At 46.9% G+C, this 24,749-nt stretch overlaps 1 protein-coding gene across 4 annotated transcripts in view; it reads left to right on the plus strand.

The window, feature by feature from the left end:
- The window catches only part of MYLK (myosin light chain kinase), a 202,622-nt gene that overhangs the window by 81,665 nt on the left and 96,208 nt on the right, over nt 1-24,749 (plus strand). For all 4 annotated transcript variants that reach the window (XM_066575314.1, XM_066575316.1, XM_066575317.1 and 1 more), the window contains one exon: nt 4,132-4,284. In XM_066575314.1, the coding sequence (XP_066431411.1) occupies nt 4,132-4,284 (153 nt within the window). The remainder of the gene's footprint in view (nt 1-4,131; nt 4,285-24,749) is intronic.

Raw genomic sequence — 24,749 nt, forward strand, 5'->3', positions numbered from 1 at the left:
GGCAGTCCCCCCCGGCATTGCGATCGGCGCTATCCAATGGATAGCGCTGATCGCAAAAAAGTAAACAAAAATGTGTAAAAAAGTAAAGATTCAGCTGTCCTGATGGATCGGATCCATCAGAGCAGCTGAAAATACTCACGCGGCTTGTCCCCGGTGTCCCCCGGAGATCGGGTCCTCCCGGACCCGCCGGCGGTCTTCTGCGCATGCGCGCCAGACGATGACGTCAGGCACATGCGCAGAAGCCCGGGAGCCCTCGGCAAATTTGAAATCTCCTGGCTCCCGGCTCCTGAAGGTAGCCGGGAACCAGGAGGTGTAACCGGGGACCGCTGTGAGCGGTCCCCGGGCACGCGATCGCCGCTATCCATTGGATAGCGGCGATCGCAAAAAAGTTTAAAAAAAAGTCAGTTTCATCTCCCCTCATGGATCGGATCCATGAGGGGAGGTGAAAATACTCACCTAAGTCCTCCCCGATGTCCCGGGACCCGAACCCCCGTCTGCGCATGCACGCCCGATGATTGACATCGGGCTCGTGCACAGACGGGCTCGAGCCCCGGGAAATTTAAAATCCCTCTGGTCTTGGCTGCCATGTGTAGCCAAGAGCAGAGGGATGTCACTGGGGACATGATCACTGTCATCCAATGGATGAAAAAAAATGGATAAAAAGTGAAAAAAAAGTGTAAAAAGTGTAAAAGTAAAAAAAAAAAGTTTCAAAAAAGTTAAAAAAGCTTGCGTTTCATCTCCCCCCACGGATCATATCCGTGAGGTAGGATGAAATGACGTACCTAAGGCCTCCGGATTTATCCGCGGACCTTACCCCAGCTTCTGCGCACGCGCCCATCGCCAAGATGGCGGACGCATGCGCAAAAGCTGTGGATTGCCAGGATAATTTAAAATCTCCCTGCTCCTGGCTACAAAACTTAGCCGAGAGCCTGGAGATTTCACGGGGGGCCGCGGTGAGCGGTTCCTCGTCACGTGTTCGCCGTTATCCAATGGATAATGGCGATCACGTAAAAGTAAAAAAAAGGTGAAGCTTCATTTCCCCTCACCGATGCGATCAGTGAGATGAGATAAAACTTTTTACCGGAGGCCTGCGTATTTGCACCCCGACGCGATCTTCCTCCGTGAACTTACCCGGATTCTGCGCATGCGACCGCCGGCAAAACACCGGACACATGCGCAGGAGTCGGGGAGCCCAGGAAACTTAAAATCTCCTTGCTCCCAGCGACCAACGGTCACCGTGAGCCTGGAGCAGTGTCGGGTGGCCTCATTGAGCGGTCCCCGGTCACGTGATAAAAAGGTAGCGATCTACCTTAGGCCGGTCTCACATGACCGGATAGGAATTACGGATTCCGCATGCGTCTGATCCGCGGTAATACGCAGATCAATCGCATTGGATTACACAATTCTGCTCACATGCAGGTCGGAATTGTGTAATCCACTCGCAGAAAAGAGAACGCAGCAGGTTCTATTTTACCGCGGATATCCACAACATAGAACCCATTGTGCTCCATTGTCGCGGATATACCTGCAGCCCATACGCAACTACGTTGTGTACAGGCTGCGGGTACCTGTGTCATCGCTAAGCGACGGTGCGGGAAATACAAACAAAAAAAAAGTACTGTGCATGACCGCCTGTGTGAGTAGGCAGTTATGCGCAGTACATTACGCGGCCGTATGCAGGGTCACAGACGGGCTCACAGATGGGATCCGCTGCGGGCCTCCGCAAGCAGATTCCGCCTGCACCCGCGTGAGCCCGGCGTTATTCAGACAGCTACCTGTGATACGCAATTTACAAGAAGCCCCGGGAACGCTCGCCTTCATGCAGTTCCAGGAGCAGCTTGTTGAGCGTCTTCTGTGCGAGACCGCCGCACCTGATCAAGCTTACGGAGACTCACAGAGCGCCACTTTTTACACCCCATACCCGCTGCTGAGGTCAAGAAATTCCCCCCAAAAAGCATGAGGAGAGGGGAGGAGATACCCGGTTTTATTGCCCCATGTACCCATCCCAACCAGCCTCCGTAATTACCCCTGTCTTCGGAAATACCACACAGTTCACATTATTACTTTTATCTAAGATTTGGGGAACGCCGAAAATGGCGCGGAGTGTGTGTGTGTGGGGGGAGGATTTTTAGGGAGTCAATTTTTATTCCGTACAAATGAACAATGGGGCCTGAGATTTATTCAGTTGTGCCCTGCAATCCAACGGGTGTTCCCTCCATTATGGGCCTAACCATGTGTCCTATAAGTCGATTAGGGCCACAATGGGTATGTTTTTGAACACGGGACAAACGGGGGGATCCATTTTGGGGTGAAAGTCTTCATTCCTATGTACACTGTACAAAAAAACTGTTTTTAAATTGACATAATTGCCAAAAAAAAAAAAATAGTAATTTTTTCCTTCTGCTTTGCTTAGATTTATTCAAATACTGTGGGGTCAAAATACGCAGTACAGCCCTATATGAATTTGTTAAGGGGTCTAGTTTTTAAAATGGGGTCATTTGAGGGGGTTCTTTATAGTTTTGGACGCTCAATGGCTCTACAAGTGGGCAATGGGGCCTGGAATTTATTCCGTTGTACCCTGAAATCAAACGGGTGCTCCTTCCATTATAGGCCTAGCCATGTGTCCTTTGAGTAGATTAGGGCCACAAGGGGTATTTATCTGAACACAGGACAAACAGGGGGATCCATTTTGGGGTGAAAGTCTTCATTCCTATGTACATTGTACAAAAAAAACGTTTTTTAAATTGACACAACTGCCAAAAAAATGAAAATTGTAATTTTTTTCCTACTGCTTTGCTTAGATTTATTCAAAAATTGTGGGGTAAAAATACACAGTACACCCCTAGATAAATTCGTTAAGGGGTCTAGTTTTCAGACTGGGGTCATTTGTGGGGGTTCTCTGTCGTTTTGGCCGCTCAAGAGCTCTACAAGTGGGCAATGGGGCCTAAATCACCTTCATGCTAAATTTCTGTTCTGAAAGCCACCGACTACTTCTTTCATTTTGGGCCCCGTTGTGCATTCAGACATAAGATTAGGGCCATAATGGGTATGTCTCTGAACACGGGAGAAACAGGGGTATCCATTTTGGGGTGTAAATCCTCATTTTCATGGGCACTATAGGAAAAAAATATGTTTTTAAAATGACATATTTGCAAAAATATGAAATTTTATTTTTTCTCCTCTAAATTGAATTAATTCCTGAAAAAAACTGGTAGGGTCAAAATACTCCTGACCCCCCTCAGTGGATACATTAAGGGGTGTAGTTTTTAAAATGGGGTCATTTGGGGGGGTATCTATTATTCTGACACCCATGAGCCTTTGCAAACTTGGCTTGGTGCAGGAAAACAAAGTGTTCCTCAAAATGCTGAAAAGTAATGTTAAATTTGTACGGCCTATAAATGGTTAAAAAAAACGCAAAAGTTTTTCAAGTGTGCATTCAGAATAAAGTAAACAGATGGAAATATATATCTTATCAAAAATTTGTACAGTATGTTTGGACATATTTGAGATATTACAGTTGAAAATGTGAAAAAATGACATTTTTTTCAAAATTTTCCCAATATTGGTACTTTTAATAAATATACACAAATTATATCGGTCTCTTTTTACAACCAAAATGAAGTACAACATGTGGCGAAAAAACAATGTCAGAATCACTTGGATATGTAAAGCCTTTACGGAGTTATGCTACATTGAACGACGCATGTCAGATTTCCAAAATTTGGCTCCGTCACTAAGGCGCAAACAGGCTTCGTCACTAAGGGGTTGTCCCTCAAAAAATTGCATCTTTGGGTCCTATTTTGGACATCACTAAGGGATTAATAAGCACCAGTTTCCCCAGCAATCTGATAATTGCTGTGCCGTACGTCCCCCACCCCCCATCCTCCCCATCCTTTTTGGAGGGTAGCGCATACTCCTCATTTTTTATTTTTGGGGTTTTTGATCTCAGAGCTCATCCTCACAGCAGTTCCACTCTTGACCACATGAGGACACCAGAGTTCTATTTGCAGAATGTCACTTTTTAAACTTTTTGTATTGATGTTTGTATGTATGATGATACCTGAGATGTGTGCTGAATGAACTTGTGTCCAGTTATGTCTCTGTGTTAAACCATCACTTTATCCTCCTCAGATCAGCCCATCCATTACGCCCAGTCCACCTATGAAGATGGAATCACGGAGCTGACAGTGCAGGATGCTTTACCTGAAGACCAAGGCGTCTATACCTGCCTGGCGCAGAACAGCTGCGGAACAGCCTCCTGCAGCACGACGGTGACTGTGACCGGTGAGTGGTTCATTGCTGCTGCAGCCACTAGTACAAGACATGATGGACATGAGAGGAGTAATTGCCAATATATCGGAAGGAGCGCTGCTCCAGCATCATGTGATGAAGAGTTTTATATCTTTCTAATGGACTGGGTTTATATTGCTCCCATTTCCTAGATATCTGCTTGCTGTCAGTGAGTGGAAATTTTATTTATTTTTTTACGACTACAGTCTAAATACCATTTCAGACCTGGTCTATTACAGTTGTATTCAGTCTAGAGCAGTGATGGTGGACCTTTTAGAGACGGAGTGGCCAAACTGCAACCCATAAGCCACTTATTTATAGCAAAGTGGCAACACATCAGGGGGCGGGGCTTATCACGACATATGATTTTTACCTCCGTCATTATGAAAAGGACAGGGCCGCTTCAAAATAGGCAGGGAGGAAGGCCCTGTGTTTTTTTTTCTAGCTGGAGCACTGGAGAACCAATGGTGTAGATTCTGACTGGAAATCAGTTGTGTACCCACAGCTGATTATATAGTATGCGGCGCTCCCCCTCACTTCCACTGAAGGCTTCCCGCTGTCAGTGCTCCCCAGCTTCTGGTTCCCAATGGCCTGTAGTGGCCTCAACTGACCAGCATCACCTGACCATCGATGACCTGATCTCCTGCAGGATTTGCCACGGAAATTTCCGCTGTGGACATTCCGCAGAATTTCCGCCACATGTAAACATACCCTAAGTCAGCTTGAGATAAGCTGCCACATTCAGAGTGTCCCCACTAGTAATAGTGTCCCTCATATTGGCCACAGTAGTAATAGTGACCCCACAGTGGCCTCAGTACTAATAGTGACCCCCCACAGTGGCTCCACTAGTAATAGTGACCCCCCCACAGTGGCCCTAATAGTAAGAGTGTCCCCCACAGTAGCCCTAGTAGTAATAGTGACACCCGCAGTGGCTCCAGTAGTAAAAGGGACCTCCTCAATGGCTCCAGTAGTAAAAGTGACCCCCGCAGTGGCTCCAGTAGTAAGAGTGACCCCTGCAGTGGCTCCAGTAGTAAGAGTGACCCCTGCAGTGGCTCCAGTAGTAAGAGTGACACCCCACAGTGGCTCCAGTACTAATAGTGACCCCCACAGTGGCCTCAGTACTAGTGACCCTCACAGTGACCTCAGTACTAATAGTGAACCCCACTGTGGCTCCACTAGTAATAGTGACCCCCGCAGTGGCTCCACTAGTAATAGTGACCCCCGCAGTGGCTCCAGTAGTAAGAGTGACCTCCGCAGAGGCTCCAGTAGTAAGAGTGACCCCCTCAGTGGCTCCAGTAGTAAGAGTGACCCCCTCAGTGGCTCCAGTAGTAAGAGTGACCCCCGCAGTGGCTCCAGTAGAAAGAGTGACCCCCGCAGTGGCTCCAGTAGAAAGAGTGACCCCCGCAGTGGCTCCAGTAGTAAGAGTTACCCCCGCAGTGGCTCCAATAGTAAGAGTGACCCCAACAGTGGCTCCAGTAGTAGGAGTGATCCCCACAGTGGCTCCAGTAGTAGGAGTGTCCCCCACAGTGACTCCAGTAGTAAGAGTGACCCCCACAATTGCTCCAGTAGTAAGTGTGACCCCCACAGTAACTCCCACAGTGACCTCAGTAGCAATTGTGACTCCTACAATTGCTCCAGTAGTAATACTGACCCCCACAGTGGCCTCATTAGTAATAGTGACCCCCCACAGTGGCTCCAGTAGTAATAGTAACCCCCACAGTGGCTCCAGTAGTAAGAGTGACCCCCACAGTGACTCCAGTAGTAAGAGTGACCCCCACAATTGCTCCAGTAGTAAGTGTGACCCCACAGTAACTCCCACAGTGACCTCAGTAGCAATTGTGACTCCTACAATTGCTCCAGTAGTAATAGTAACCCCCACAGTGGCTCCAGTAGTAAGAGTGACCCCCACAGTGGCTCCAGTAGTAAAAGTGACCCCCTTAGTGGCTCCAGTAGTAAGAGTGACCCCCTCAGTGGCTCCAGTATTAAGGTTAACCCCGCAGTGGCTCCAGTAGTAAGAGTGACTCCCGCAGTGGCTCCAATAGTAACAGTGACTCCCGCAGTGGCTCCAGTAGTAGGAGTGACCCCCACAGTGTCTCCAGTAGTAGGAGTGACCCCTACAGTGACTCCAGTAGTAAGAGTGACCCCCACAATTGCTCCAGTAGTAAGTGTGACCCCCACAGTAACTCCCACAGTGACCTCAGTAGCAATTGTGACTCCTACAATTGCTCCAGTAGTAATACTGACCCCCACAGTGGCCTCATTAGTAATAGTGACCCCCCACAGTGGCTCCAGTAGTAATAGTAACTCCCACAGTGGCTTCAGTAGTAAGAGTGACCCCACAATTGCTCCAGCAGTAATAGTGACTCCCACAGTGGCTCCAGCAGTAATGGTGACCCCCACAGTGGCCTCATTAGTCATAGTGACCACCACAGTGGTTGCAGTAGCAATAGTTACCCCCCACAGTGGCCTCATTGGTAATAGTGCCCCCCACAGTGGCCACGGTAGTAATAGTGACCTCCACAGTGGCATCAGTAGTAAAAGTGCCCCCCACAGTGGCGTGGGTAGTAATAGTGACCACTACAGTGGCCTCAGAAGTAATATTATCTCCCTCCTATCCTGATAGTCTGTTACAATATATCTGGGCAGGTGGTGACATGTATCAGTCAGGAGTCCAGTATGTTAAGGCTCACATCTATGCCAGAGGCCAAATGGTGCGTCTGGTGCAGATCTAGCATGCAGTGTAGAACAAACCCTCAGCTGTGAGAAATATTAGAGCTCTGCAGATTTTCAGCCTCTGCATGGAGACATTTTGGGATTTCGAGGAATTAGATCAGACTGTAAGAAAGTGACATAACTTCTCATTATACAATGGAAAAAGTGTCATTAAAGGGGTTTCCGGGACTTGTGTATTAATGACATATCCTTACAATAGTTGATTAGCGGTGGTCCACCGCTTGGGATCCCTGGTGATCAGCTGTTCATTGGTCCATTGTCATTGTAAACAGAACCGAAAGGTGACAATTCTGACACATTACAGCAGCCCACATTGGTATTGTAGGCACAGCTCCCATTGAATCTAATGTAATACCAACCCGAGCCACTGTAGTGTGTACAGAGCTGTCCGATGACTGTGTACACAGTGCAGCGCCCCTGGTTGGTATTGCCGCAGCGCTGCTCTATACACCAGTGCACCGGTCTGACATACAGTAAATTAGTGGCTGTACCAGGTAGCGGACCCCCGCTGATTAAAAAGAACTTGTCACCGGCTATTAGCACCATAAACTAAGGTCGGTGCGCGGGACGTGCATTGGACTCAAAGCTGCAGGCTGTGCGCACGCACTCCCATTGATCTCTGTGGCAGTGTGGTAATTGGGCTAGAAAATGTGATTTCACCACTTCCAGGAATTGTGTAATATTTATGTCGCCATCCATAACCAGACCGTGACCGCACATTGGTCTGTGGCTGATGTAAGGGGGTCATAAACTTTGGTGATAATAAGTCAGCTTTCTAACATACCCACCAAACCCTGTGCCCGCTGCAGGGAGGGCGTATTAGTAAGTAATATACTCCACCCCCATCACGGAGTATTGTTCTGCAGATATCTGTGTCTCGGACTGGAAATCCTGCAGTAACGTTGACTTATTGGCCTCCTTTTATTAAGACCGGTGATGGAGTAAATTGCACCACATTTATTAAAAGCTGTACACCCTTTTATAAATGTGGTGCTGATTGGACTGATTACAGCGACCCTATGGTTTTATGCACTGCTCTGTAGTTAGCCAGCGCTGAGCATGTGAACAGTACTGGCCAATCGGAGAGCAGGCATAGTGCATTGGTAGTCTGACACTACGGTCACACTGTGGGTGATTAGGTAGTTTAACAATCACGTCTGCCATCTTGGATGACTGAAGACGGGGGCCACAAACCACAGGGCAGAGGGGCATCACAGAAGGTCAAGTACAGGTAATATACCCCCTCCTCTTTCCTGTTTCAGGGTAGAATCTTGTCCCCAAACTTGAAGGCCATTTAAAAAAAAGGCATTGGCACCTACGCCGCCTGCTGTGGGCGAACATTGATTTTGCCGTTTTCTGTTTACAAGGCATTCAAATGAGCGGATTAAGGACGAGTGCCCCGGTCCAGTGGTGGATCTACTGACTTGTACTTACAGCGCCATAGGGATCTGTGATGGTTGGGCTGGGACAATCATTCATAACGGTATGTTCACATGTAGCAGAAGAAATGCTGCCGATCTTCTGCAATGGAAAGATCCGCTACAAATCTCCTTTTTGTATCATAAATTGTGTCAAAATTTGCACCTGCGGATCCACCGCTGACTTCAGCCTTCAACACCACTCCTCTCACATTGGAACACTGAGCCCTCACTGCGCCACGTGTGCCTCACCCAGCAGCCACTACTAAGCCCACCGCCGCTGGGCAGGGGATGCACCACCTACTACCGCCTTACCTGACCGGCAGCGGCGCTCACTAGTGACTACTGAGTGAGGGGTGTGTGCGGCAGTGAGTTCTCAGTCGGTGAGAGGAGCAGCGCTGTGGGCTGAAATCGGCTGCAGATCTGCAACTGAAACCGAGTCACAGTCTGCACCAATGATGCGGATTTTGACCAGATTTTTGACACGTAAGTACTGCGGATTTTTCCACTGTGGAAGATCCATAGCGCTTCCACTACTTGTGAAAATCTATATATATAAAGACGAAAGCCCTCACTGACTCACTGACTCGCCAAAAGTTCTCCAACTTCCCGATGTCGTAGAAACATGAATTTTGGCGCAAGCATAGAATATCTCCAAAATAGGAAAAGTAATTGGGTCCCAACTCGATTATTCAATTCTAGCGCAAAAGAATTGGCGTCGAAATTTTACGTACATAATCTAAATCTCTCAGTTCCCAATGTCATAAAAACTTCAAATTTGGCACGGGCATTGAATATGTCATAAATAGGAAAAGTTAATGGGTCCAAACTCGATTATTCAATTCTATGCGCAAAAGAATTAGCGTCCAAATTTTACGTACGGAATCTAATTTTTTCACTTTCCGGTGTCATAGAAACGTGAAATTTGGCACGAGCATTGATTATGTCATAAATAGGAAAAGTTAATGGGTCCCAACTCGATTATTCAATTCTATGCGCAAAAGAATTAGCGTCCAAATTTTACGTGCGGAATGTAATTTCTTCACTTTCCGGTGTCATAGAAACGGGAAATTTGGCACGAGCATTGATTATGTCATAAATAGGAAAAGTTAATGGGTCCCAACTCCATTATTCAATTCTATGCGCAAAAGAATTAGCGTCCACATTTTACGTACATAATCTAAATCTCTCACTTCCCAATGTCATAGAAACATGAAATTTGGCACAAGCATTGATTGTGTCATAAATAGGAAAAGTAAATGGGTCCCAACTCGATTATTCAATTCTAAGCGCAAAAGAATTAGTGTCCAAATTTTATGTATGTAATCTAATTCTCTCACTTCCTGAAGTCATTTTATATAAAGTAAACGTCGCATGGTTACCTCCACGTGGTGTTTCCTGGGTAACGCAGAGAACTATGCAAAATGGTGAACATATCTTTTTCCTCAGTATCTCTAAAGTAACCACGACTTCATAAGATTTTCCATGTGAACACCAGATAAACACCAGTACCAAATTAACTCGGGCGAAGCCGGGTATATCAGCTAGTACCTTTATATGTCTGTGTGAATCTGACTCAATAATAATAATTCTGTGGGAGAATGGCTGACCACGCCTCTCCTGGTTAATTCCAACTAGGAGGTGGGTGAGGAGACTTTCAAAGCCATGCATGCTCCTCTAGGTAATGTATGCAGATAAGGAAAATGGAACAATACCTCTGCAGCGCCACCTATTGGATGGCAGCATTCCTCCAAATCAATGCATGACTCTTTTAACAAGTCTTTAAAACAATAATTGGTTTAATCATTTAATCATTGTTTTAAAGACTTATTTAAAGAGTCGTACATTGAGTTGAAGGAATGCTGCCATCCAATAGGTGGCGCTGCAGAGGTTTTGTTCCATCTTCCTCAGTCGCAGATAGGACACGCACCATAATTAGCAACTTTTTGTACGCAACAAAACTGCTGCAAATCGTTTGAGGTATTTCTCCTGTAGTCGCCGGATGCTGGAAAGGAAGGAGTGAAGTCCATAAATATGTGAGTAGAGGAGTGATTTAATAGACAGTAGCTGGAATTTCTGATTGATCCCCGGGATGAAGTTATAAAATAAATGGAAAATGTCTGTAGGTTCTGCTGCCGGCTCCTACACAAATCATCCGGGAAAGTAAACCTCACGGCACAAAGATGCACATTACTGTCATGTATTCACCATGAGCAGATCTGGAACTCGTCTGTGAAATGTAGGATTAATCTGCGGCGCTCCCCAGCCGGGGCACAGGATGTGTCTGCTGGTGGTAAGCTCTGTAACACTGGGGGATAAGCGGCTGCCAAACTCCTCTCCTCTCTGCTCAGAATGGGCTCACACAGGAAAAGCCAACCAAAAAGTTGGAGGAGGGGGGGTGTGAAGTAGTGAATATACCCCAGTAAAAGCTTGGAGACCCCCAGGGAGGGTGACATCCCCTCCATGGAGACATTTACTAATCTAGAACAATCACCGAGCGTGAAAATTATTTTAATGATCACTTTTATGGATCGTTCACCGCATGGAATTGGGCCGAAGTGTTTCTGTGTTTAAAGGGATTGTTCAGACGTGCAGATCCAGTACTTCGAAAATTGAATTTTGTGGCGTGCTACATTGTTAACGTAGCGTTCGTACATTGTTTGCATAGCCCAAGAGTAATCATATGTCAATGGCTACACAAATAGCGTAACGTTACAAGTGACATGGATCGCAAATAGATGCAACGTGGACATAAACTCAGATTAAAATCGGTCTGTTTTTCACTGACCAAAATCGGACACGCTCGTCTGAATAAGCCCCAATCTATTCCTGTTCACACATGTGTCCAGTCTAGACTATTCCCTAAACTCCAGACAGATTTACAACCCCACTAATGTGGAGCTCCGTGTCCTCGCCAGGGGACTTCCATTCCGTCCTACTAAAACGCTTGATAAAACAGAACTCTGCAGTGACATGGAGGAATATTTCAGGAGAGTAAAGGCTCATTTACACGCAAAGATAATCTTTCAAATGACTGAAAGATTGAAAGATTTATCAATCTATTTGCATGTAAAAGGACCTCCATTAATCACACGCCTAGCTGTGCAAACAGCTGCATTGTTCTGCTTCTGGCTGACGGCAGATTACATTGTTTTCTGCCGACTGCCGTGGAAATAAGTATGTGGTCTATTGAGAAATAAATGTGTTTGCTTTATCTCTCAGTAGCCAAAGGATGGTTTTTAAGTTCACCTTAAAATCATTGTTCAAACGAAAAGTGTACGATGCCCACATTTACATGTAACAATTATTGTGCTTTTTTGGTCGGTTCAGAGAATTTGAGCGATAATCATTACATGTAAATGGGCCTTAAGACTGAAAGAGTTCTTCCATGACAAAGAGGAAAGCTCTTTCCTCTTTGTCATGCAAGGACTTTCAAGCACTCAAACACAGGAGAAACTAGGGACCAAAAAAAAGTCTGATTGGACACCCCCTCCTGGCCGCAACCCCACTTTGGACAAATATATAGACTCCTTTAGACATGTGGTGCAATCTGCTATACTGGACAAGCAGAAAAAGGAGTCATTCAATATCATGATGCAGGAAAGAAGGGCTATTGATGCACTCAAAAACAGCAAGGAGATCACCATTAAGCCTGCAGATAAGGGTGGCGCTATAATCCTCATAAACACATCAGACTACATGAAAGAAGCAGACAGACAGCCGATGGACACCAGATACTACACCAGACTGGATCAAGACCCTACTCAGAAATATGTGAGGGAATTGAGAAGGGTCATCAGAAGCCTGTCTGTGGGCTCCATGAAGCTTTTTGACTTGATACCGGAAAACCCAAGGGTTGGTGTATTCTACATGCTTCCCAAACTACACAAAGCTGGCAACCCAGGGAGGCCGATTATCTCAGGTGTGGGAACCCTCACTGAAGGAATCTCAGAATGGGTAAAAGGTGTCCTCAAACCACTGGTGAGAAATATAGCCAGCTACGTGCAGGACACCACTGTCCTACTGAACAAACTGTCAATCATAGGTCCCCCCACCCCGATGGCGCCACCCTGGATGTGGAATCCTTATACTCCAACATCCCACACGAAAATGGACTGACCGCCTACCAGGCACACGTCAAGGCCAATGGGGTTTTCTCTGAATCGGTGTTACTACTAGATTCATACTCACACACAATTATTTCTCCTTTGGCAAAGAGATATTCCTGCAATTTACCAGAACTGCCATGGGCAGTAAAATGGCACTGCATTATGCAAACATAGTAATATAGTATGTTAGGCTAAAAGAGGACAATGTCTATCTAGTTCAGCCTGTTTTCACCCCCCTTGTTGATCCAGAGAAAAACCCCAATGAGGCAGAAGCCAATTTAGCCCATTTGGGGGGGAAAAATTCCTTCCCAACGCCATAATGACACTCAGAATAATCCTTGGATCAACGTTTGAAAGTTCCTACCTAACTCCAAGCCCGGGATCAACAACCCCGCTGGTCACCTAATGTCTATATCCTGTAATATCATAGCGCTCTAGAAGGACAACTAGTCCCCTCTTAAACTCCTCTATGGATTTTGCCATCACCACTTCCTCAGGCAGAGAGTTCTACAGTCTCACCATCTTTGTTCCAGGGTGAATAATCCCAGTTTTGGTGCCTCTCTGGGTATTCCAGTCCCTTCATTCCATGTATTAGTTTAGTTGCCCTTCTTTCAACCCCCTCAAGCACTGTAACATCTTTCCTGAGCACTGGTGTCCAGAGCTGTGCGCAGTATTTCATGTGAGGCCTGACAAGTACCTTGTATAGTGGAATAATGTTCTCGTCCCTCGCCCCTATACCTCTTTTAATAGATCCCAAGACTTTATTTGCTTTTGCAGAAGCTGACTGGCATTGATTGCTCCAGTTAAATCTACAATCCACTAGTACCCCCAGGTCTCTTTCCATATCACTTTTCCCTAGCAGTACCCTATTTAGTGTATATTGGTGACATCCGTTTCTCCTGCCCATGTGCATAACCTTACATTTATCAATATTGAACTTTTATTTGCCATTTTTCTGCCCAAGCCCCCAGCTTATCCAGGTCCGTTTGTAGCCGTACATTGTCCTTCGTTGTATTAATTATCTTGTATAATTTTGTGCCATCTGCAAATATTGATATTTTACTCTGCAGTCCCTCTATCGGGTCATTGATAAATATATTTAACAGAATGGGGCCTGGTACTGAACCCCGTGGCACCCCGCTAGCAACGATGGCCCAATCAGAGTTTGAACCATTTATTACCACCCTCTGATTTCTATCTCTGAGCCAGTTCTTTACCCAGATACACACGTTTTCACCCAATCCGAGCTGCCTCATTTTATATATCAGCCTATTATGCGGCACGGTGTCAAATGCTTTAGGGAAATCCAGATATACGAGATCAATACACTCTCCCAGGTCCAGCTTAGAACGTACTTCATCGTAGAAGCTGATCAGATTGGTCTGACATGATCGACCCTTCATGAATCCATGCTGGTGAGGAGTTATTCCGTTGTTTTCCTTGAGGTATTCTAGGATGGCATCTCTCAGAAACCCCTTGAATATTTTTCCAATTATTGAAGTGAGACTTACCGGCCTGTAGTTACCAGGCTCTCTACTTGACCGATTTTTTAAAATATTAGAACCACATTGACAATATGCCAATTCAGTGGTACAACCCTGGTTTCAGTAAAATCCCTAAATATAAGAAATAGCAGTCTATCTACCACATCACTTAGTTCCCTTAGAACCCTTGGGTGTATTTCATCTGGGCCCGTCGATTTGTTGATTTTAATCCTTTTAACCGGCTCTGCACTGCCTCCCACGTTAGGTTATATTTATCGGGGTTTGTTTTATCCCCCCGCATCACATGTGACATTTCTTCTACCTTTGTGAATACACTTAAGAAAAAACTATTTAATAGATTCATCTCCCCCTCCCCCCCCCATCATTTTCTATGGTTTCTCCTGCATTATTTGTTAGAGGGCCAGTACTTACAGTGCAAATCCTTTTAGGCCTCATGTCCACGGGCAAAAGAATTAAAATCCGCAGCAGATTTTAACTCTTCTCCTGCCCGCAGATCCGCACCCCATAGGGATGCATTGACCACCCGTGGGGTAGATAAATACCCGCGGATGGTCAATAAAAGTGATTTTAAAAAAACTGGAGCATGAAAAAATCTGGACCATGCTCCATTTTCATGCGGGTCTCCCGCAGGGACGGCTCCCGCGGGCTTCTATTGAAGCCTATGGAAGCCATCCGGATCCGCGGGAGACAAAAATCAGATTTTACTCACCCGCTCCGTGTCTTCTCTTCGCCGCCGCGTCATCTTCTCTCAGTCGCGGCCGGATCATTTTGCTTCGGGACGGCGCATGCGCGGGGCACGTCACCGACGTCATCCTGCGCATCCACCGGGCCGAAGAAAGAAGATCCGGCCGCGACGCAGAGAAGATGACGCCGCATCGAAGGAAGTATCCGGAGCGTGCGAGAGGTAAGTTTATTCTGATTTATTCTTATTTTCAGCCCTCTTGTCCGCGGGGCAGGAGGGACCCGCTGTAGATTCTCCATGGAGAATCCGTAGCGGGCCTGATTTTCCCCGTGGACATGAGGCCTTACTCTTTTCTCGGCAAAACTGGAGAGTGACTTTCTGGCCTCCTGCCCCAGCAAACTATTGGCCTACTTCCGCTACATTGATGACATCATAATCATCTGGACCAACACAGAACAAGAACTAATAAAATTCCATGATAGATTCATTGCATTCCACCCCACCATAAACCTGACATTAAGCTACTCATACAGAAATCAACTTTTTGGACACCACCATAAAAATTTCAAACATCTCAATACAGATATCCCTATACTGAAAACCGATTGATCGCCCCACATATCTCAGATGGGACAGTTCCCATCCTAAACACATCACTAAGTCCATCATCTACAGCCAGGCCATCAGATACAACCAGATCTGCTCCAACCCAACAGATAAAGAGGAACATCTATACCATCTTAAAAGGACATTTTTAAACCAGGGCTACCATTCCACCTCAGTTGATGACCAAATCCCCAGAGTCACCAGGATACCCAGGAATCAACTACTTCAATACACAGAGAAGGAAGGAAATGGTCGTGTACCTCTAGTAGTGACCTACAATCCACAGCTAGAGGTACTAAGGAAAACCGCAAAGACACTCCATCATACCCTACACAAGAATGACTGTCTGACCACCATATCCCCGGACCCTCCGCTTCTGTGTTAGAGGCAACCTCCAGATCTGAGGCACTGTATAATCAGGAGTGCATTACCCTCTGAAACACAAAAAGGAACATCCCTGTAAGGTAAGGAGCTGCAAGACCTGCTGACATGTACGGACCGCGGACTGGATACAAATTCCCAACACACAGCAGGACTAGAAGATACCGGGACATTCACATGTTTCACCTCTGATGTACCTGATCCTGTGCAGTAAATGTTCTGGGGGCTTTTTGTTGGGGAAACATGACAACAACTGAAAGCGAGAATGAGATCCCATCACCACATGATTAAAGAAAGACAGAATTACCTGTGGCGAAAGACTTTTCTTGTCACAACATAGAACATATGAAAGTTATTATACTTAAAGGCAATTTCAAATCACAACGTCACAGAAGAATTTGGGAGCATACGTTTTTATAACCATCCTTGATACTCTCAAGAATGGAATGAACCTCGGAGGGGTCTTATTACATCAGTGGAGATTATGAGAAATCTGGAGCAGAGATAACATGCTGGCCTGGTGACCCCCCTGACACCAATTTAGGGACCATAAAACTTTCACATCTTCTATCAGTGGACTAATTATTTACTCATCTGCTCATTTTGTGGTATTTTTTTAAATTTAAATCAATCACATCATGTTTGTGCCATATATAATATATATTATACCTATTCGGATCAATTTCATTCAGCCCGAGGAAGGACCCTTAGGAGGTTGGAAAGCTCGCTATTACATCATGTATTTTTATCAGCCATTAAAAGGTCTCATATCTACAGGATGACTTGGTTTCTCTTACTGAGAACAGTCACATTTTAGACTGATACATGTTACATTATAACAAACTAGTATCCGCACCGGAGAGAGATTTGTGCTACTGCTGTGTTCAGCTCACAGAGGATAGCTCAGATTGGACATATTGAAACAAACCCTCAGCTGTGAGAAATATTAAGTCAGGGCAGCAATTCATTAAATGTTTTCAATAATGCAAGAATCCATGTTCGGATGGTTATGGATGTGAAGCGCTCTAATTTGCCGGGCCCCCCGTTTTCTTGCAGCCTCCTGTGCCGCTGAGCGGTTTATTGGGGGAGCTGTCGCTGTCGAGATAATCTCATTACTTGGAGGGAGTTTCCTTCCTGTGAAGTTTAATCTGCTGAAATCCTGAGCAGCATTTGCTCTTCGGGGAGTCTCTGTGGGATGGAGCGGTCATCTGTGCGCCCGGATCCTGGAGCGTTACTGAGAGCGCTCTACAGGTTGGACGGTAGGAGTTGTAGTTTTATATCATCCGGCGCGGACTGTACACGGCGCACCGCACATCTCCGGATAATTCTGTGACGTTATCCATGCTTTACGTGCAGGTGTCCAGATGTCACGTTGTGGCGGACAGGACAATCCACCCCATGTGGAGAACGGTCTGTGGCTTTTATCGTTTCCCCATTGACTACAATAGTGCTAAGATGTGAAAATGGCCGAGACTGCGGCAGCTAGCGTTCCATCACATCACACATTGTCCATCACCGCATCCAGACGTCTGAGCCGTCAGCGCTTCATTATCATTTCACTTTCTAAAAGACTTTGGAGGGCGTTTATCCAAGACCGGTGTTTTAGACGTTGGTCTTATATAAGTATCGCCAGAGTAAGATGCGCCAATTACAATAAGAGGTGCAAGCCTCTTAATAATTCTGGCGCATCCTGTGCCTGCTGTTCGCCACTTTCTGAGATCTATGAAAAATAAATGTATTTATGCCAATTTCTGGTGTAAATTATAGTGAATTGGACGGCCTGTGGCTGCCCACCCCCTCCTGTGAGGCCCTGCCCACGTTGTACAAAAGTGGCAAAGGCGGCATATAAAGCTGAAATGTCACATGGTTGAGCAAGTGGGACTTCACTACTTTTTTACGCCAATCTTCTGGCGTAAATGTTTTTATGCTTTCTTTCCTGGGTATTTAAGATCCTCAACATTTTCCAGATTTCTGCTTGCTGATACTTCTCACGTCTGATGTAAGCAGCCGGGACCCCTGACTGATACATTGTAACAAACTACTAGGGGAGGAGAGAATTGTCTAGACTGGATACTGTAACAACCCCTCAGCTGTGAAGAGGACGGCCTCAGGACTTGTTTTTAGTTCCTGAATGTGAGGAACAATCTTCTCTTTCACTGACAACAAGCAGAGTTCTTAAAGATGTAGAGAAGGGGAACAGAAGTAACGTTAGAAGGCTGGCGGGCTCTCATTATACACGTGCGCAGATTTATGTACAGACTGCGGTTGAGTTGTTTATAATCGACTTCCCGGGGTTTCTTGTAGAGAAGAGGAAATAACATTGTGGACGCCATTTTGGTACCATGCCATGGCTGTCACATGACGGGTCAGGGGGGAATCGTTAGCTGTGGAGCTGAAGGCTCTTGTGACCTTGCTGCGAGTTTAGCCTTTAATCCCTTTTACACTGAGAGCTGAGCCGCCATTGTAGAATCTGCACAGGAGCCGCGCGATCATGTGACAAGATGAGGAACTTGTACTGCGGCACCATCGTACGCGCCATTTCTGCTGCGCCCTGGCGATACTTTATGCGCGGCGAGGGGTTACCACAAGCTCTTTGGAAATTGAGTTTTTGCACAAGTTTTGATAAATCTCCCCATAGTGTGCAGAGAGCTTCATATTCTTCTGTTGACTCAGTGTACAACAGAGGATGATGGGGGTGCAGGGCAATGTACATGGGGTTATAGGGTGCAGGACAATGTACATGGGGTTATGGGGGTGCAGGACATGGTACATATGGTTATGGGGGTGCAGGACAATGTACATGGGGTTATGGGGGTGCAGGACATGGTACGTGGGGTTATGGGGGTGCAGGACAATGTACATGGGGTTATGGGGGTGCAGGACAATGTACATGGGGTTATGGGGTGCAGGACAATGTACATGGGGTTATGGGGGTGCAGGACATGGTACATATGGTTATGGGGGTGCAGGACAATGTACATGGGGTTATGGGGGTGCAGGACATGGTACGTGGGGTTATGGGGGTGCAGGACAATGTACATGGGGTTATGGGGGTGCAGGACAATGTACATGGGGTTATGGGGTGCAGGACAATGTACATGGGGTTATGGGGGTGCAGGACATGGTACATGTGGTTATGGGGGTGCAGGACATGGTACATGGGGTTGTGGGGGTGCAGGACAATGTACATGGGGTTCTGGGGGTGCAGGATAATGTACATGGGGTTATGGGGGTGCAGGACAATGTACATGGGGCTATGGGGGTGCAGGACAATGTACATGGGGTTGTGGGGTGCAGGACAATGTACATGGGGTTATGGGGTGCAGGACAATGTACATGGGGCTATGGGGTTGCAGGACAATGTACATGGGGTTATGGGGTGCAGGACAATGTACATGGGGCTATGGGGGTGCAGGACAATGTACATGGGGTTATGGGGGTGCAGGACATGGTACATGTGGTTATGGGGGTGCAGGACAATGTACATGGGGCTATGGGGGTGCAGGACAATGTACATGGGGTTATGGGGTGCAGGACAATGTACATGTGGTTATGGGGGTGCAGGACAATGTACATGGGGGTGCAGGACAATGTACATTGGGTTATGGGGTGCAGGACAATGTACATGGGGTTATGGGGGTGCAGGACAATGTACATGGGGTTATGGGGTGCAGGACAATGTACATGGGGTTGTGGGGGGCAGGCCAATGTACATGGGGTTATGGAGTACAGGACAATGTACATGAGGTTATGGGGGTGCAGGACATGGTACATGGGGTTATGGGGGTGCAGGACAATCTACATGGGGTTGTGGGGGGCAGCTCAATGTACATGGGGTTATAGGGTGCAGGGCAATGTACATGGGGTTATGGGGGTGCAGGACAATGTACATGGGGTTATGGGGGTGCAGGACAATGTACATGGGGTTATGGGGTGCAGGAAAATGTACATGGGGTTGTGGGGGTGCAGAACAATGTACATGAAGTTCTGGGGGTGCAGGACATGGTTCATGGGGTTATGAGAATGCAGGGCAATGTACATGGGGTTATGGGGGTGCAGGACAATGTACATGGGGTTATGGGGGGGCAGGACAATGTACATGGAGTTATGGGGTGCAGGACAATGTACATGTGGTTGTGGGGGGCAGGAGAATGTACATGGGGTTGTGGGGGTGCAGGACAATGTACATGGGGTTGTGGGGGTGCAGGACAATGTACATGGGGTTATGGGGGTGCAGGACATGGTTCATGGGGTTATGAGAATGCAGGGCAATGTACATGGGGTTATGGGGGTGCAGGACAATGTACATGGGGTTATGGGGGGGCAGGACAATGTACATGGGGTTATGGGGTGCAGGACAATGTACATGTGGTTGTGGGGGGCAGGACAATGTACATGGGGTTGTGGGGGTGCAGGACAATGTACATGGGGTTGTGGGGGTGCAGGACAACGTACATGGGGTTGTGGGGGTGCAGGTCATGGCACATGGGGTTATGAGGGTGCAGGACAATGTACATGGGGTTATGAGGGTGCAGGTCATGGCACATGGGGTTATGAGGGCGCAGGTCATGGCACATGGGGTTATGAGGGTGCAGGACATGGTAAATGGGGTTATGGGGTGCAGGACATGGTACATGGGGTTATGGAGTTGCAGGACATTGTACACAGGGGTGCAGGAGTGTGTTCTCTGGGTTATGGGATGCTGAAGAGTATTCACAGGGTTTTGGAGGTACTGGAGAATATTCACGGCATTTTGGAGGTGCTAGAGATTAGTCACAGGGTTTTGGGAGTGCTGGAGAGTGTTCTTGGGTTTACAGGGGTACAGGAGAGTACATGGGATTATAGGGATACATGAGAGTGTACACAGGGTTAATGGGGTGCAGGAGAGTGTACTTGGGCTTTGGGGGTGCAGAACATGGCACATGAGGTTATTTGTGTGCAGGAAAAGGTACTTGAGGTTATGGGGGTTGCAGTACATGGCACATGGGGCTATAGTTGTGCAGAACAGTGCAGATAGGATTGTAAGGGTGCAGAGTAATGTGCATAGGGTTACAGGGGTGCGGGAGAGTGCAACACGGTGCAGGAGAGTGTACATGATGTTATCGGGGTACAGGACAGTGTACATGGGGTTTTAGAGATCCAGGAGATTTTACAGTGTATTGGAGTGAAGGACATATGAGGGCGACATGGTTATAGGGGTGTAGCGATGTGCATTACAAGGGTGCAGGACAGTGTAAAGAGGATTACGGGGGGCCAGGGCAGTACAGATGAGATATCAGAGTGCAAGACAGTGTAAACTGGGTTACACTGGGATATTGGGGTGCCGGAGGGTCCATACAGGACTATGGGGGCACAGGACAGTGTACACTTGATTATAAGTGCAATGTGGTTATGGGGGCGCAGGAGAGTATATTACAAGGTTGTGGGATAATAAGGGTGCAGGACAGTGTACACGGGATTATGGGGGTGCAGAAGAGTGCTCACAGGGTAATGGTAACCCCACACAACAGTTACCTCCCCTCATCCTAGTCATTGCCCGGGACTGATGTTTGCCCCCAGGAGCTCTCTATGTTCCGGGGGGACATCTGCAGCACATTCTCTCCCTGTGATGAGCTGCAGGTTCCCCTGATGCTGGAGATGTGTCATAACATGGGCTGTGTACCTGCAGCGAGCAGTCGCTGGCGAGATTTATGGCCCGAGGGCGCAGAATAATCGTGAGCACCATAGATGGTAAGGAGAGCGGCGCCCAGGTTGGACTTTATTTCATGTTTCCTGCTGCCGCTGCCAGGGATTCCTCCGATGCTTCTGTCAGAGACTAAACAGCGGATTCTACAGAGTGCGACAGATGCATCTGCCCACATGAGCGATGGCGCTGCCAGCGGGTACTGGAGGGGCTCGGGCTCCATTCACACACAGCTTTGCGTTTGTGGAGCAGATTCTGCGCTTCACATGTTTTTCTGTAGCGTTTTGTTCCGGCGTTTGTCCTATAAAGAAGCCCATAGGAAAAACGCAAAAATGACCCCCATAACTAGAGCGTGCTGCGTCTTTAAGGAAACACCCAAAACAAAAAGGCGGCCGCCGCAGACGTTCATTAATTAACATCCAGCTGCAGTATTTGAGATGGAGAACCCCACAAATAACGCTGCAAAGCGCTGAACCCGGATAGAACAGGCGCATTGTGCGCAGCATTTTACTCCTCGCCCTCCATGATCTCTGTATCTGTGATGAGCGTCAGTTCTTGCCCCTCCAGGACGGGCATAGGCATCATGGATATCTCGCGGGTATTGTCTTTGTACGCAGGAGATCAGCGGCGCACACTGCCAGGCTCCTGCCGATATTGGAGCCAGCGCTGATCCTGGCAGTTTAACTCCTTAGTTTCTACATGCAGTACTGACTGCGATGTTCCCTGCATCAGCTTATCCGCCTCCCACCATTGTGGGGTGCCAGTGGGTTACTGTGGCAGCTGGAGGCCTAAGGGCTCATTCACACGGGCATATCTGTACTATGTGTTATGTGCATCTACAGTCTGAAACTGCATATGAGCCCCTAACAATGTCCTATTAGACCCTGCCAGAGGCGGGTACGGTGGGATAATGGCATTATAGAAGTGATCACATAGGCCAAGTACCCTGGAGGGCCTGACAAAAGTGAGAAATGCTCAATACAGGGTTTAAAATATTCAATGATTACGGCAGAACCCGTGTCGTTTGGTCACCTCGGCTCCAAAAAAAAAGAATTAAAAGGGATCAAAAAGTCGTGCCTACCCCAAAATGGTACCAATAGGAACTACAGCTCGCCGCGCAAATAACAAGTCAGCACAGAGACCCATAGCGAAAAATGTATGGCTTTTGGAATACGATGAGGAAAAAACTCTTTGCTCATCCACAGGAAGGCGCCATCACACTGTGACCTCTTGTGACCTCCTGTGGAACTTCAGTTTTTTATATTGAACGTATTTTAAAGTATTTTTGGACTTATAATCTATATTTAATAAATTCCTAAAATCCTCCCACCGACCTCCAACCCTCATGATAGTCTGATGCTTCTTGTTTTGTAGAGAAAACTCTTCAGCCCTCCTCTCATTATCATTGCAGGATCCACCATTTACAATATGTCACAGCTCACCTCCTCCTCTTCCCTGCACAGGTCACAGGGCATGCCAACAACGCTATCCTAGAGAAGCTATTAGGTGATGAGGACAGCTCACCTCTTCCCCCTCCCTGCACAGGCCACATAGCATGTCCACAACACTCTTCCATTGAAGTCATTAGGTGATGATCACATCCCCCCCCCCCCCAACACAGAGAGCATGCCCACAACATTCAATTCACCCATGGAATTCTATAGGTGATGGTCACCGCTCCCTACAGTGTTGTGTTCTGCTTTACCAGGTAGTTCTGGCATTCTATTCATGAACCAGGAGGCTCAGGACTCATGGGAGCAGAGAAGGGGATTGTGGGAGAACGGGGAATAACGGGTATCTGGGTAACCGGAATGCTATGATCATGCGGGACTTGGACATGTTTGGAGGGAGGAGCTTCTGGTTCTCCTGGGGGGCACATACTTTTCTCCAATGATGAGACATAGTTTGCTTCCTATATGTGTATCCTTTTAAGAACAGCAGACGGCTACAGTGTGAGGTCAGAGAGGAGAGATTATCAGCTGCTTATAACCCTGAAGAACTCTGCACTCCAGTGAGTCCTATACTCCAGTCACCTCCAGAGCTGCATTCACAATTCTGGAGTTCCATCATATGTTGTGCTCCACTAACTTCCAGAGCTGCAGGATTTGCTGTTTTCCAGTTTCTCTGTGCAGTCAGACAGTTTTTGGCTCATGTCTTTTTGTATTTATGGTCTATATGACCCAGTGACATAGATTTGCCAACAAATAGCTGCGGTTGCTTAGTTCTAAGTTATTGGGTCACATGGCTGAGGGAAAGTGCTGGAAAACAACCAGCAGAACTTTAACTGCATGTGTGAATGTGAGTGGAGTAGAAAGCATGATGTAAACACAGAATAGTGACTGCAGCTCTGGATGTGACTGGAGTAAAAGGCATGATGTAAGCACAGAATAGTGACTGCAGCTCTAGATATGACTGGAGTAAAAGGCATGATGTAAGCACAGAATAGTGACTGCAGCTCTGGATGTGACTGGAGTATAAGGCATGATGTAAGCACAGAATAGTGACTGCAGCTCTGGATGTGACTGGAGTATAAGGCATGATGTAAGCACAGAATAGTGACTGCAGCTCTAGATGTGACTGGAGTAAAAGGCATGATGTAAGCACAGAATAGTGACTGCAGCTCTGGATGTGACTGGAGTATAAAGCATGATGTAAGCACGGAATAGTGACTGCAGATCTTGATGTGACTGGAGTATAAGGCATGATGTAAGCACAGAATAGTGACTGCAGCTCTGGATGTGACTGGAGTATAAGGCATGATGTAAGCACAGAATAGTAACTGCAGCTCTGGATGTGACTGGAGTATAAGGCATGATGTAAGCACAGAATAGTACCTGCAGCTCTGGATGTGATCGGAGTATAAGGCATGGTGTAAGCACAGAATAGTAACTGCAGCTTTGGATGTGACTGAAGTATAAGGCATAATGTAAGCACATAATAGTGACTGCAGCTCTGAATGTGACTGGAGTATAAAGCATGATGTAAGCACAGAATAGTGACTGCAGCTCTGGATGTGACTGGAGTATAAGGCATGATGTAAGCACAGAATAGTAACTGCAGCTCTGGATGTGACTGGAGTATAAGGCATGATGTAAGCACAGAATAGTAACTGCAGCTCTGGATGTGATCGGAGTATAAGGCATGATGTAAGCACAGAATAGTAACTGCAGCTCTGGATGTGATCGGAGTATAAGGCATGGTGTAAGCACACAATAGCGACTGCAGCTCTGGATGTAAATGGGGCTTAAGGCATGATGTAAGCATGGCATAGTGACTGCAGCTCTGGTATGATTGGAGTATAAGGCATGATGTAAGCACAGAGTGAGGCATGACGTAAGCACG

The sequence above is a fragment of the Eleutherodactylus coqui genome, chromosome 8 (assembly GCF_035609145.1).
Source record: "Eleutherodactylus coqui strain aEleCoq1 chromosome 8, aEleCoq1.hap1, whole genome shotgun sequence".
Classification (NCBI taxonomy): Eukaryota; Metazoa; Chordata; class Amphibia; order Anura; family Eleutherodactylidae; genus Eleutherodactylus; species Eleutherodactylus coqui.